General features: G+C 45.6%; 1 protein-coding gene across 1 annotated transcript; it reads left to right on the plus strand.

The window, feature by feature from the left end:
* The first annotated feature begins 12,076 nt into the window (after positions 1 to 12,076).
* LOC132251758 (olfactory receptor 14A16-like) lies at positions 12,077 to 13,036 on the plus strand. The gene has a single exon (XM_059731690.1). It carries the CDS (start codon positions 12,077 to 12,079, stop codon positions 13,034 to 13,036), a length of 960 nt encoding a protein of 319 aa, XP_059587673.1.
* The last annotated feature ends 881 nt before the right edge of the window (positions 13,037 to 13,917 follow it).

Raw genomic sequence — 13,917 nt, forward strand, 5'->3', positions numbered from 1 at the left:
GGCCAGCTTGGCTTAGCAGAGGACTATTTGGTGAGCTAAGACACAAAAAGAAGCTTATAAGGTGTGGAAATGTGGACAAATGACTAGAAAGGAGTATAAGAGCATTGCTGGGGCCTGCAGGGATTAAATCAGAAAGGGCAAAACACCACTGGAGTTGCAGCTAGCTAGGGAGATGAAGGATAACAAGAAGGGTTTATACTAGTACATCAGCAACAATAAGAAGATCAGGGAAAGTGTGGGCCCACTCCTGAATGGGGGAGGCAACATAGTGACCGATGGTGTGGAAATGGCTGAAGTATTCAATGCCTTTTTTAACCTCAGTGCTCACAGGCAAGATCACCTCCCAGACTATGGCACCTGGCAGGACAGTTTGGGAAGGAAAAAGCAGCCAATCGTGGCAAAAGTAAAGCTTAGAAACTTTTTAGAAAAGCTGGACTTGTACAAGTCCATGGGGCCTGAAACAATGTACCCAAGGGCAGTACCATAGCAAGGGAGGGGGTGAGTGGGGTGACTGCCCTGGGTGCTGAAGCGAAGGGGAGATAACAAATACTGCCCAGCTGGGGCAAGGCATGGGGTGGAGCTGCAAATGTCTCATTTGGGGCGGCAGAAGAAGTGGGAGTACAGCTCCTACCACTGTGTGCGCTCCCAGGCAAGTACGGGGGGCGTGTACCCCCTGGATCTGTGCATGGGGTGAGGGCGGGCTGCCTCTGCGGGCTTGCCCCGGGTGCCAAATTTCTTTGCTACAGCACTGACCAAGGGTGCTGAGGGAGTTGCCTGATGTGCAGAGCTGTGCAGAGAAACAGTGTTCCCTAGGTATTTGAACATGGCGGCGTCAATCCCAAACTTGTAGTTCTAGAAAGCACTCAACCCACAGGGGTTAGAGGCTGGAGAAGGAGATGGCCCACCTGAGTTCTCATAGGACCTCAGAAAAATAGATCTGGAACGGACCTCTGGATGTCATCTGCTCCAGCCCTCTGCTTGACCAGGATCATTGTTTTCCACAGCAAATCTCTGTCTAGCCTTTTACTCAAAGTGCACAGGCAACACCTACCATACAGAGGATGGCAATGCCCCCCGCCCCTACACACCCCCGGTCCTTTCCATTTGACCATAAGTTGAAATTCCTTCCTGCTTCCAAAGATAGGGATCTGTCTGATCCTGACCCTACAGCTAGCAACCTTGGGATATTAGTCTGAGCAGGAGCTCTACCACACTCAGTCAAAATCCAGAGCCTTGGCTGCAGCCAGCACCCAAGGGTTCTAAATCTGGCAGGAAAAAAAACACCTGTGCCAAAAGGAAGAGAAATGAAAATCCTTCCTGATCCCATGCAGCAAACAGCAAAGACCAGAGGAATGGGAAATAACCAGAGAAGAACATGGAGGTAGCTGTTCCTTGATCATCCCTGACCAACGCTTATCCATCCCCTTGAACACCTCCAGTGATGGAGATTGCACAGCTTCCCTAAGCAGTTTAGTCCGCTGCCTCATTGGTCCGTCAGTGAAGAAGTTCCTCGGATACCCAATCTGAACCTACTTCCCTGGTATTTTGGATTCTCTCTCCTCTCCCCTTCTCTGCTCCCCTCTGTCCTGCTTCCCCTCAGCCCTTGCCCCCATGCCTTCAGTTCTCCCATAGTAACATGTCTGCGGACATCATCCCACCTTTCCCCCAAGCCGTAGTCATTACGTGTCACCCTTATCTGCCCATCTACCACATTGTTCCCTCTCTTTCAACACATGCATCCACCTGGGCTTGATGTGCTCTCCTCCATTGCAGTACTTAGTGTATATCTTTACATTTCTGTTTGCTCTTTATTCCTGTCTCACTTCCTGGGGAAGTCTTGGTTAAAGTCAAAACCCAGTAACGGACCAGGGGATGCCCCATGTACAAGACAAGTGTGATAAATTGTAGACTAATAGAAAATTAGGGCTGGAAGCAGCATCTGGAGGTCTAGCCCCCTGTACAAGGCATGATTATCCCTATCCAAACTACCCCATACAAAACCTTTTCCTAACCTGTTTCTAAAAGTATGCAGTCACCCGGTCACACCACTACAACACATATTACACACAGATACTAAAACCACCATAATCTGCCACAGGGAAAACTGGGAGGTGAAGACTGTCAGCATCTTGTTGCTGCAAAGGTTTTAAAACACATTTAGGAGATGTGAATAAGACAGCCATGTCCCCTATTCCAGAGGAAGGACCCCCACCCCATCATGCCGCTCCAAATCTCTATCAATCTGACTATGTGGTAAAATTCCTTCCTTCTCCCAAATCTGGTGATTGGCATGACCTTGGGTGGATAGGGAAAATCCTTTATCCCTCGGCTGCAATCAACACCCAGGGCTTCTGAGGAAAGGAGCATCGGGGAAAAGGCATACCCTGACATGTGTAGCAACAGGAGTGGGGAGGAATCCTCCAGAGCCCCTTGTTGCAACTATCAGTGTCCAGAAACATTGGCCCACTGATAGACACAGCCTGAGATAAAAACCAGAGTGAGATCCTGTGACGTGTGGTCAGCAGTAGATCAAATGAATCATGACGGTACCTTCTGGCTTCACAATCTGTGAATCCAGGGGTGTTTGCCCATGGCCTCTGCTTCTGAGCTGTGCAAGGCTCTAGGGACTGAGTCCCACAAGTCCTTATAAAAGATGCATAGACAGATCACTGCTCTGCAGCTGCAGTCCTTTTATTCCAGTAAAGCTGCAAGTCAGCTACACACAGAGCTCTTCCTCAAGGAGAAATGGTTTTGATCTCCTCCTCTCAGTTCTGTCACAGAGTGAGGAGTGGACAACTCGGTGAAGCCTGTACATCTGGCATCTAGATAGTGCAGTGATGGGGGAACGAGAGACTGGATATAGTAGGATGGTTAGTAGCCAAGTCGTCCTAGCATTCAAGAACCTAATGTAGGAAACTGAAGAAAAAAACATTAAGATGAGCACAGTAAGTAATATATTTAAATCAATATTGTTTGGGTGTTAAGCCAGAGGAACATCTGTAACAGAATTATGAATTATTGTTAAAAATTCTTTAGGAGCTTTATTCTCCATTTAATACAATTTCTACAGTTGGTCAGAAAAGTTAAACATATATGTACACGCATGAAAAATGGAGTATTTCTGTCCTGAAACTATTACCTTTACTACAGTACTATAACTGAGGGGGCAACCAGGGCAGCAGCCCCAGGCACTGCTTTGTGGAAGGGGGAAAAATAGCCATGACCACAGGTCAGCACCATGGCAGGAAGAGCTGCCCTGTGCATCACAACTTCCCTGGGCTTGGAGCTGCCCTGCTATCATATCTTCCTCTTTTGAATAACCCCTGAAGTACTAGGAGTAATACAGCTTCTTGGCCACTGTGACTTTTAGCCTCAACAAATGAAAACTGGGTCAATATTTCTGAAGTAGATGGGTTACAAAATGTAGAGCAGAACTGAAGGAACTTGATATCCTCCTCATATATATGTCTGAGATTTGAGGCCAGTTGACAAGCAAATGACAAAGGTAAGTGTGCAATCTTTGCAGATGACTTTAATCAAGGCTGCTGAAGCGTGGTAATTACCATGCTCCAGCAGACTCCAGCATTACATGGATCAGCGTCCTGGTGCTGAAAAACATCGGAAGGGTGCCCATTCGATGAGCTTCAGTGCAAAGTCTCCTGGTGCCATTTTTCATCATGGGGATGCTGATACATGTGGTGCTCCAGGCGCTTTTGATTAGTGCAGTCTTAGGAGATGTGCAAATTACAGTGCCCTCCAGCCCCACTCTCTAGGAGCACGTGCATAAATGCCCTATAATACTTGCTGTGTCTATGCTATATGTCCCTAGTAAAATGGAAATACAATGACATGGCCTTTTTGACTTCACAACTTCATGCTCAGCTACTTGTGGGTCAGAATCAGGCACTGACATTCATGAAATGATAGGATTTGAACATCTCCAATGATGGTGATTTCACAACAGCCCTAAGCAGTCTAGCCTACTGCCCCATTGGTACATCAGTGAAGACATTCTCCTGATACCCAATCTGAACCTACTTTATTGGTGTTTTTGATTTTCTCTCTTCTCCCTTTCTCTACTCCCCTTTGTCCTTCTTCCCTCCTGCCTTTGCCCCCATCCCTTCAGTCTCCAATGTTAACAAGTATGTGAACAGCATCCCACTTTTCCCCCAAGCTAAGGTCAGTATGTGTCAGCCTCAGCTCCTTGTCATTGGTCCCTCTCTTTCCACACATGCATCCAACAGGGCTTGTGTGCTCTCCTCCACTGCAGTACTTAGGAAGGAAAGAGCAGACAACCCACTGAAAACTTCCCCTTTTTCACAGACATGGGTAATGAATAAGGTTTAGTCAGGGGGCATAACAAGGTCTCTGCAAAAGCACTAGAACAATAGTTCTCCTGCCCACTTTTTGGAAGTAATGTGACGATATTCTGAAGTAAGAAAGTTTCATGAAAAATGTACTCACTTTAGGAATCCTTATCTTTCATCAGAAAACTGTCTTTCAATTGAAAATAAGGAGGTCCTCTAAAAATGAACTTATGCACAATTGCAGACAGAAATGGTGGGGTTATTCTCTTGCGTGCTCTTCTCCTGACCAGAGTCATTCCCTTTCCCTCCACAGGCATCCAAAAGGCACTATGGATGAGGATGTCCAATTGCACCACTGTGACTGAGTTCCTACTCCCGGGGTCCTCCGATGCCCTGGGATTGCAGATCTTGCACTTGGCCACGTTTCTAATAATATACCTGGCAGCCCTGATTAGCAATCTCCTTGTTATCATGCTTATAGCTGTTGACAGCCACCTCCACACCCCGATGTACTTCTTCCTCCTCAATCTGTCCATCCTCGACATCGGATCCATCTTTGTCATTGTTCCCAAATCCATGGCCAATTCCATACTGAACACCAGGCTGATTTCCTATTCTGGATGTGTCACCCAAGTTTTTTTCTTCCTGTTCTTCCTTACAGCAGACCTCGCCATCCTCACCATCATGGCTTACGACCGATACATCGCCATCTGCAAACCACTGAACTATGCGACAGTGATGAACAGGAGAGCTTGTCTGCAAATGGCAGCCACGGCCTGGAGCACAATGCTTCTGTACTCTGCCCTGCACACGGGGAACACCTTTAGGCTGCCCTTCTGCCACTCCAACATCGTCAACCAGTTCTTCTGCGAAGTCCCCCAGCTCCTTAGGATCTCTGGCTCGGAGGTGTTTACTAGTGAAATTCAGATTCTTATCTCTAGTGCCTGTTTAAGTGCTGGTTGCATTGTGCTTATATTTGTGTCTTATATTCAGATATTCACTACTGTACTGAGAATCCCCTCTGAGCAGGGCCGGCATAAAGCAGTTTCCACCTGCCTTCCCCACATCTTTGTTGTCACCTTGCTGGGAAGCACTGGGATGATTGCTTATATGAAGCCCACATCTGGGTCCCCATCAGCTGTGGACCTCATGCTGTCTGTTCTCTATTCTGTGATCCCACCAATGATGAATCCGGTCATCTACAGCATGAGAAACAAGGACATCAAAGCAGCACTGTGGAAACTGGTGACATGGAGGTGGTTTATTCCAAAGAAAATGTCAGTTATTTTGCAGTGACTGTGGTTTTACAGACCATTGTTATAGAAACAGAGTTATTAATACAAATTAACTCCACCAATGTCAGTAGTGGAGCTTTAATAGAAACAATCAACTGCGTTATTAATACAGATTAATTGAACCAATGTCAGTTGTGCCTCTGTAGGTTTACACCATTTAAAATAATTTATCTAATTTTAAGCTTGTCTCCCTAAACTAGTTGGTGTCTAAGATACCACTCTGTCCTACCTAAACTTCTTCTATCTGTTAAAGTTTATCTTTGATGGTGAGACTGTCATTTGTTAGTGCAATATTGCAACACCTTGTACATACCTTAAATGTCTGTAAGATTCCCTCATAGTGAAGATCACTGGATCTTTCTCTTTTCTTGATTAAAAAGTTTCCTTGAGGTTTGACTATTTGGGATCTGGAAGGAGGGTATGAGAAGGTTTAAAAGGGAGTGATAATGGTTATTACATAGGTGTCAGTCATTACTCAGGTGCTGGGGCTTTCAGTCATGCTTTCCTTGTAAGGGTTGTAAAAGAGCGCTGAGGGTTTTCCTCCACACAGCGCTGAAGAGGTGGAAATGATTTTCTGTAGGTGTGTACACACTAGAGCTCCTGTGCACGTCATGAGTGCAGTGATGCTGGATTTTGTCTGTCCTTGTATTCCACTGTAGGGAAGCTTTAGCTAGTTAAACCTGGGGATTTAGGCAGCTGATTTAGGTATGTCAAGCCCAAATGACGTTCATGCTCCTAGTCCCTAAATCCTTTCAGGACCAGTACCATCTACTTTCACCTTCCCAACAAGTGGCCTATGCCAGTAACTCCAGTAATGGAAATAGTGTGGCCTTGTTTAGCATGGATGTAAAAGGAAACTCAATAGAGATCGCAATCTGTTTCTGTACAACTGCGTCAAAATTGGTATTTCTATTCCATGGGAGATCTTGCAAGGTATAAAATGTGTTTTTCTTTCAAACTGGAAAGAATAATCACACTTTCCCAGAATTTCCCAGCAAACAGCATCTTCCAAAAGAAAAAGATAGGAGAAAAATATCAGCTCAAGTTATTTACTAATGAGATTTTAGAAAACTGTCCAGAACTGACACCCAAAAGGTAAATATTGGAAGTAATGAATAGGTTTATTTTAAGTGATAGTGACTCATACTGTTGGGCAATTTGAAGCTAGCTTGGTCAACGTGCTTTTCACACAAGAAACAGAATCAAGGAGAAGTGTGCGTCGAGCTGAAAGGCAGAGAGGTGGCACAATCCCCTTCCTTGGAGGTTCTTAAGACTGGGCTAGACCTAGCCATGGTTGGCATGATCCAACTGGAGATTTTGCTTTTAGTTTTGCTTTTATTTGGGGTTGGACTAGATGACCTCCCGAGGATCCTTCCACCCCTAAGTTTCTATGCTTCTATTATTGTATGAGAGGAGTGGTGTTGTAAAAATCTGAGGGATGTTTTCCCTGTAGCTAACGCTGCTCTAAACCAATGACTAATCTTAGGGTCATAGAAAATTAGGGTTGGAATGGACCTCAGGACATCATCTTGTCCAACACACTCCTCAAAGCAGAACCTCTCTCAACTTGATCATCTCACTCAAGGCTTTGTATAGCGGGGTCTTAAAAACCACCAAAGATGGAGCTTCCACCACCCCTCTGGGTAACCTCATAAGATTGCGTTTCGTCCAATCCTCCAATTTGTTGAGGTCTCTCTGAATCACAGTCCTGCCCTCAAGCATATCTATTACTGCCCCGAGCTTGGTGTCACCTGCAGACTTGCTCAGGGTGCACTCTCTGCCATCTTCCCAGCTGTTGACAACGATATTGAACAAAACTGGTTCCGGACTCAGCCCCTGGAGCACTCCACTTGATTCTGGCTGCCGGATAGACATTGAGCCATTGATTACTATCCCATCACTTGTATCCTCAAGTCAGTTTTCTATCTACCTCACAGTCCATTCATCACCACCATACTTCCTTGGCTTGTTTGTGAGAATATTGTAGTATACCGAACTGTCATAGACTGTTATTAAAGGCCTTGTGAAGGAGACAATATATCATGTCCAATGCTCTCGTTGCATGCACAGTGGCACTCATGTTGGTCACGCATGACTTGTCCTTGGTGTACCCATCCTGACTGTTCCTAATCACCTTTGTCTCCTCCAAGTCCTTAGAAATTGATTCCTTGAGGACCTGCTCCATGATTATTTTACAGACTGAGGTGTGGCTGACCTGTGTGTAATTTCCCAGATCCTCCTTCTCCCCTTCTTCACTTTCTTTAAGTTGGGAAGTATTTTTGTCCTTTTCAAATATCTTGGACATGCCCCAGTCACCATGAGTTTCAAAATAAAGGCCAGTGGCTCTGTAGTCACACAGAGGGATTACTGGGACTCACCTCATGCAGCTCATCTGTGTGGACAAGAATGATACAGCTGGGGGTGATCCTGAGCAGAACAAATGGGATTACAGGGTGCTGGGTGCAATGATGAAGGGTTAAGGGTCTCGGGTGGTGTATTCCTTGATCTTCCCAGTCAAGGGGATGGGCCCAGGCAGGAGCAGATGCATCCTGCAGATCAAAGCATGGCTCTGCAGATACTGTCTCCAGCAGGGTTTGGATTCAGTGACCATGGGATGTTGCACCAATAAAAAGATTGCAAGGCAGAGATGGGATCTCCCTAACAAAAAGAGAGAAGAGCATCTTTGCAGACAGGCTACCTAACCTAGTGAGGAGGGCTTTAAACTAGCTATGCCATGGGATGGGAACCAAAGTTATGATGTAAATGTGGAAGTGGGTGAACTGGAGGAAGCACAAGCAGAAGGGGACAACAGGGGAAGCCTTCTAATCCCTCTTGAGAAAGTAGGATAATCAGATAGTTATCTCACATGTCTGTACATGACTGCATGGAGGTTGAGAAAGAAGCAGGAACAGTTGGAAGTCTTCACTCAGTCATGGCACCGTGACATGACTGGAATAACAGATACTTGGTGGGAACTCACATGACTGGAGCACTGCCATGGATGTGTACAAACTATTCAGGAAGGGCAGGCAAGGGAGAAGAGGAGGAGGAGTTGAGCTATATGGTAAAGAGCCCCATGACTGCTCAGAGCTCCAGTATGAAACTGGAGACGAGGCCTGCTGAAAGTCTCTGTGTTAGGGCTTCCAGGGATCAACAAGGGTGATGTCATGGTGGGGGTCTGCTATAAACCACCAGGCCATGAGCAGGAGGTGCATGACGTTTTCTTCAGACACCTAAGAAGTTTACTGATCACAAGCCCTGGTTCTCACATGGAACTTCTTTCACCCTGACATCTGCTCGGAGGGCAATACAGTAGTACACAGGCAATTCAGGAAGTTTTTGGAAAATGTTGCTGAGAACTTCCTGGAGCAAGGGTTGGAGAGACCAATTAGGTGCTGTGTTCTTTCTGATATGCCACTCAGAAACAGGGAAGAAGTGTTGAGGAATTTAGTAGAGGATGGCAACTGGGGCAGCATTGCCTATGAGATGATTGAGTGTGGGATCCTGAGGAAAGAAAGGATAGAGAGAAGTTGAATAGGGAAAACAGACTTTGACTCCATCAGGAAACTCCTGGCTGGATGCCCTGGGAGGCCAGTCTGAGGGGGAAGGAGCCCCAGGGAGCTGGCTTTATTTTAACAAAACCTTACTGAGGACACCGAGACAAATCATCCCAACGAACATGGAAGCTGTCAGGCATGGCAGAAGACCAGCATGGCTCAGCAGGGAACTCTTCAGTGACCACCAAAGAAAGCTGCAAGAAGAGTACACTTAGATCATTGACTAGGGAGGAGTATGAGAGTATTTCTCAGGCCTGCACGGATGATATCAGGAAGGGCAAAGAGAGCTGAAGTTTCTGTTAGTTCGGGACATGAGGGGTAACAAGAAGGCTTGTCCAAGTATGTCAGCAACAAGAGGAAGATGAAGGGAAGTATGGGTTCCTAGCTGAATGGGGGAGGCAAGCTTGTGACCGATGATGTGGAAATGGCTGAAGTGCTCAATGCCTTTTCTACCTGTCTTCACAGGGAAGGTCAGCTCCCAGACTACTGCACCGGGCAGCACAGTTTGGAGAGCAAGTGAGCAGCCAACACTGGCAAGAGATCAGTTTAAGAGCTACTTAGAAAAGCTGCATGTGTACAAGTCCGAGGGGCTGGACACGAGGCACCTGAAGTGCGGAGAGGCACTGGCAGATATCCAGAGGTGTGCAGAAAAGACCAGGGTGAGAAGAAGGCACCGGGTAACATGGGCCCCTACAGGACAGGCTTGGCAATCGAAACCCAGTAACGGACCAGGGGATGGCCCCATATATAACACAAATGTGATAAATTGTAGATGAATAGATAATTAGGGCTGGAAGCAGTGTCTGGAGGTCTAGCCCCCTGTACAAGGCATGATTATCCCTATCCAAACTACCCCATACAAAACCTTTTCCTAAACTGTTTCTAAAAGTATGCATTCACCCTTCCACACCACTACAACACAGGATGTACAAAGAAAGCAGCACCCCCGCCTCATTACAGAGAAAGGACCCTCATCCCCCACAAGTCTCTACCCATGTGTCTGTACAGTAAACTTCCTTCCTGCTCCCAAATGTGGTGATTTCTAGGTCCCGGGGCAGACAAGGAAAACCCTTTATCCTGGGCTGCAGCCAACAGCCCGTGCTGCTGAGGAAGGCAGGGTTGTTGGGAGAGGGGGGCCCTGACACCGTTAGCAACAGGAGGGGAAAAAATTCCTCCCACCCCCATGTTGTAATTAGGAAAGCCTAGACACATTGGCCCACTGATAGATGCAGCCTGTTAGCCACAGCGAGATCCTCTGACATGTGGTCAGCAGTAGGTCCAATGACAGACTACGGACAGTCCTTCTGGCTTCAATATCTGTGAATCCCACGTGTTTGCCCATGGACTCTGCTTCTGAGCTGTGCAGGGCTCTAGGGAAACAGTCCCACAAGACCTCCCAACATATCCATAGACAACTCACTGACTGCGACTTCAGCCCCTTCATTGCAGTACAGCTCCAAGGCAGCTGCACGCCCAGCTCTTCTTCAGGGACTCACAATTTTGGATCAACTCCTCTCAGTTCTCCTGCAGAGAGAGGAGTGCACGACCCCGAGAAACCTGTACCCTTGGCATCTAGATAGCAAAGTGATCAGGGACAAGAGATTGGAGGTAGGAGTAGATGATCAGTTATGAACCTGCCCTAGGATTTAGCATAGGAAACTGAAGACAAAACCATTAAAACGAGCACAGTAAGTAATATATTCAATTCCATAATGTTTGGGTTTTAATAGAGAGGATCTTTTATACAAATTATAATGAATTAAATTTAAAATTATTTAAGAACTTTATTTCCCATTTAATAAAATTAGACACTTGTCATAAAAAGTATGCATATACGTATTCATATGAAAAATGGCATATTTCTGTCCTGAAATTTTTACCTATTCAACAATAATGTAAGTGAGTGGGGAAGCAAGACAGCAGCCAAGGGCACTGGCTTTGTGGAGGAGGGAAATAGCCATGACCACAGGTCGGCAGCATGGCTGGCAGAGCTTCCCTGTGCATCACAGCCTGCCCTGGGCTTGGAGCTGCCCTGCTAGCATGTCTCCAACTTTATCAGTAACCAAGAGTGCCATGTGCCAAGAGTCATCTAGTTTGCTGGCCACTGAAGATTTTCAGACTCAATTATTAAAGTAAAGGTCAAATACCTTTGAAATACATGACTTACAAAATGTACAGACCATGTAGGGATGTTGACAGCCAATGCTTATATATATTGCTGAGACTTGAAGCCAGTTTGAACACACAGCCTTGTGCACATCCTGCCAGCCATTTGATTGCAATTTTCCCAGGTGACTTAGAGCCCCCACACAGCGGGCATCTTAAGCTCTACATCCCTAGGATAATGAAAATACTATGGGGTGAATTTTTGACTTCTAATTTCTTGCTTAGCTGCCCATGGGTAAGATTCAGGAACCAGCATTCATAAATTGATAAGATCTGGGGTTGTAATTATTCCCTTTTCCCAGGGCACTTGGACTTGCAATGTACCTGCACCTGATGTGAACTGACATGGCCCCTTGGACTAGAAAGGAGCTGGAGCAGTTTACGCCAGTGTGATCGTGCACTGACAACTTCTCCACTTTCACAGACGTGAGAAATGTATGAGCACTAGTGAGTGGCAGTGACAAGGTGTCGGCAAAAGCTTTGATGAAATACTTTTCCTGCCCACTTTTTCAATGAAATGCCACAATTATCCAAAAAACGTTTTAAAATGTATCATGAAAAATATGGTCACTTTGGGAACACTGATTTCTATCAGAAAACTCCTTTTCAACTGAAAATCAGGTGGACCTCTAAAACAATCAAGTCAAGGAGAATTGTGGCCAGGAAAATGGTGTTTTTTCTCCTACTTCCTCTACTCCTGACACAGTCATTCCCTTTCCCTCCACAGGCATCCCAAAAGGCACTATGGATGATGACGTCCAATTGCACCGCTGTGACTGAGTTCCTACTCCTGGGGTTCTCCAATGTCCTGGGATTGCAGATCTTGCACTTGGCCACTTTTCTAGTAATATACCTGGCAGCCCTGATTGGCAATCTCCTTGTTATCATGCTCATAGTCGTTGACAGCCACCTCCACACCCCGATGTATTTCTTCCTCCTCAACCTGTCCATCCTCGACATCGGATCCATCTCTGTCATTGCTCCCAAATCCATGGCCAATTCCATACTGAAAACCAGGCTGATTTCCTATTCTGGATGTGTCACCCAAGTTTTTCTCATCCTTTTCTTCATTCCAGCAGACCTCGCCATCCTCACCGTCATGGCTTATGACCGATACATCGCCATCTGCAAACCACTGCACTATGAGACAGTGATGAACAAGAGAGCTTGTCTGCAAATGGCAGCCATGGGCTGGAGCGCTGCTCTTCTGAACTCTGCCCTGCACACGGGGAACACCTTTAGGCTGCCCTTCTGCCACTCCAACATCGTCAACCAGTTCTTCTGTGAAATCCCCCAGCTCCTTAGGATTTCTTTCCCAGAGGTGTTTACTAGTGAAATTCAGATTCTTATCTTTGGTGCATGTTTAGGTCTTGTTTGCATTGCGTTTATATTTGTGTCTTATATTCAGATATTCACTACTGTACTGAGAATCCCCTCTGAGCAGGGCTGGCACAAAGCAGTTTCCACCTGTCTTCCCCACCTCATTGTTGTCTCTTTGCTCGGTAGCACTGGTCTGATTGCCTATGTGAAGCCCACATCTGAATCGCCATCAGCTCTGGACCTCATGCTGTCTGTTCTCTATTCTATGATCCCACCAATGATGAATCCGGTCATCTACAGTATGAGAAACAAGGACATCAAAGCAGCACTGTGGAAACTGGTTAGATGGAAGTGGTTTATTGTGACAAAGATGTCAATTGTTTTCCATTGACTGTGGTTTCACTGAACATTTTTATAGAAATTGCGCTGTTTTAATACTAATCAACTCCGCCGGTGTCTGTGGTGGAGTTTTATAGAAACAATCAGCTGTGTTATTCATACAGATCTAGTTAATTAATGTCATTTGTGTTTAATTAGGTTTACACCATTTTAAATAACCTCTCTATCTAATTTTCACCCTATATCTCACTGAACTAGTTAGTCTCTAAGATACCACTCTGTTCTCGGTAATCTTTTTGCATCTGTTGAATTTTACATTTGATGCTGATATTGTCATTTGTTAACACACTGTTGCAATGGTTTTTACGTACCTTAAATATTTATTAGATGCCTTGGTGGAGAAAATCACTGGATCTTTGTCTTGTCTGGGTTAAAAAGTTTTCTTGAGGTCTGATAATTTGATATCTGGAAGGAGGGTATGAGAAGGTTTAAAAGGGAGTGATAATGGCTTTTAGATAGTAGGTGTCAGTCATTACTCAGGGGCTGGTTCTTTCAGTCATGCTTTCCTTGTACGGGTTTTGCAAGAGTGCTAATGGTTTTCTTCCCCACAACACTGAAGAGATGGAAATTATTTCCTGTAGGTATGTACACACTAGAGCTCCTGTGCATGTCATGACTGTAGTGATGATGGATTTTGGCTGTCCTTGTATTCCACTATAGGGAACCTGTAGATAGGTAAACTTGGGGTTTTAGGCAGCTGATTTAAGTATATCAAGCCCAAATGATGTTCACTCTGCTAGTCCCTAAATCCTTTCAGGACCAGTAGCATCTACTTTCACCTTCACAACAAGCAGCCTATGCCCAGAACTTCAGTAATGCAAATAGTGTGGCCTTGTTTAGAATTGATGTGCAAGGAAACTCAGTAGAGACCCC

Source organism: Alligator mississippiensis, chromosome 7 (assembly GCF_030867095.1).
Source record: "Alligator mississippiensis isolate rAllMis1 chromosome 7, rAllMis1, whole genome shotgun sequence".
NCBI lineage: Eukaryota > Metazoa > Chordata > Crocodylia > Alligatoridae > Alligator > Alligator mississippiensis.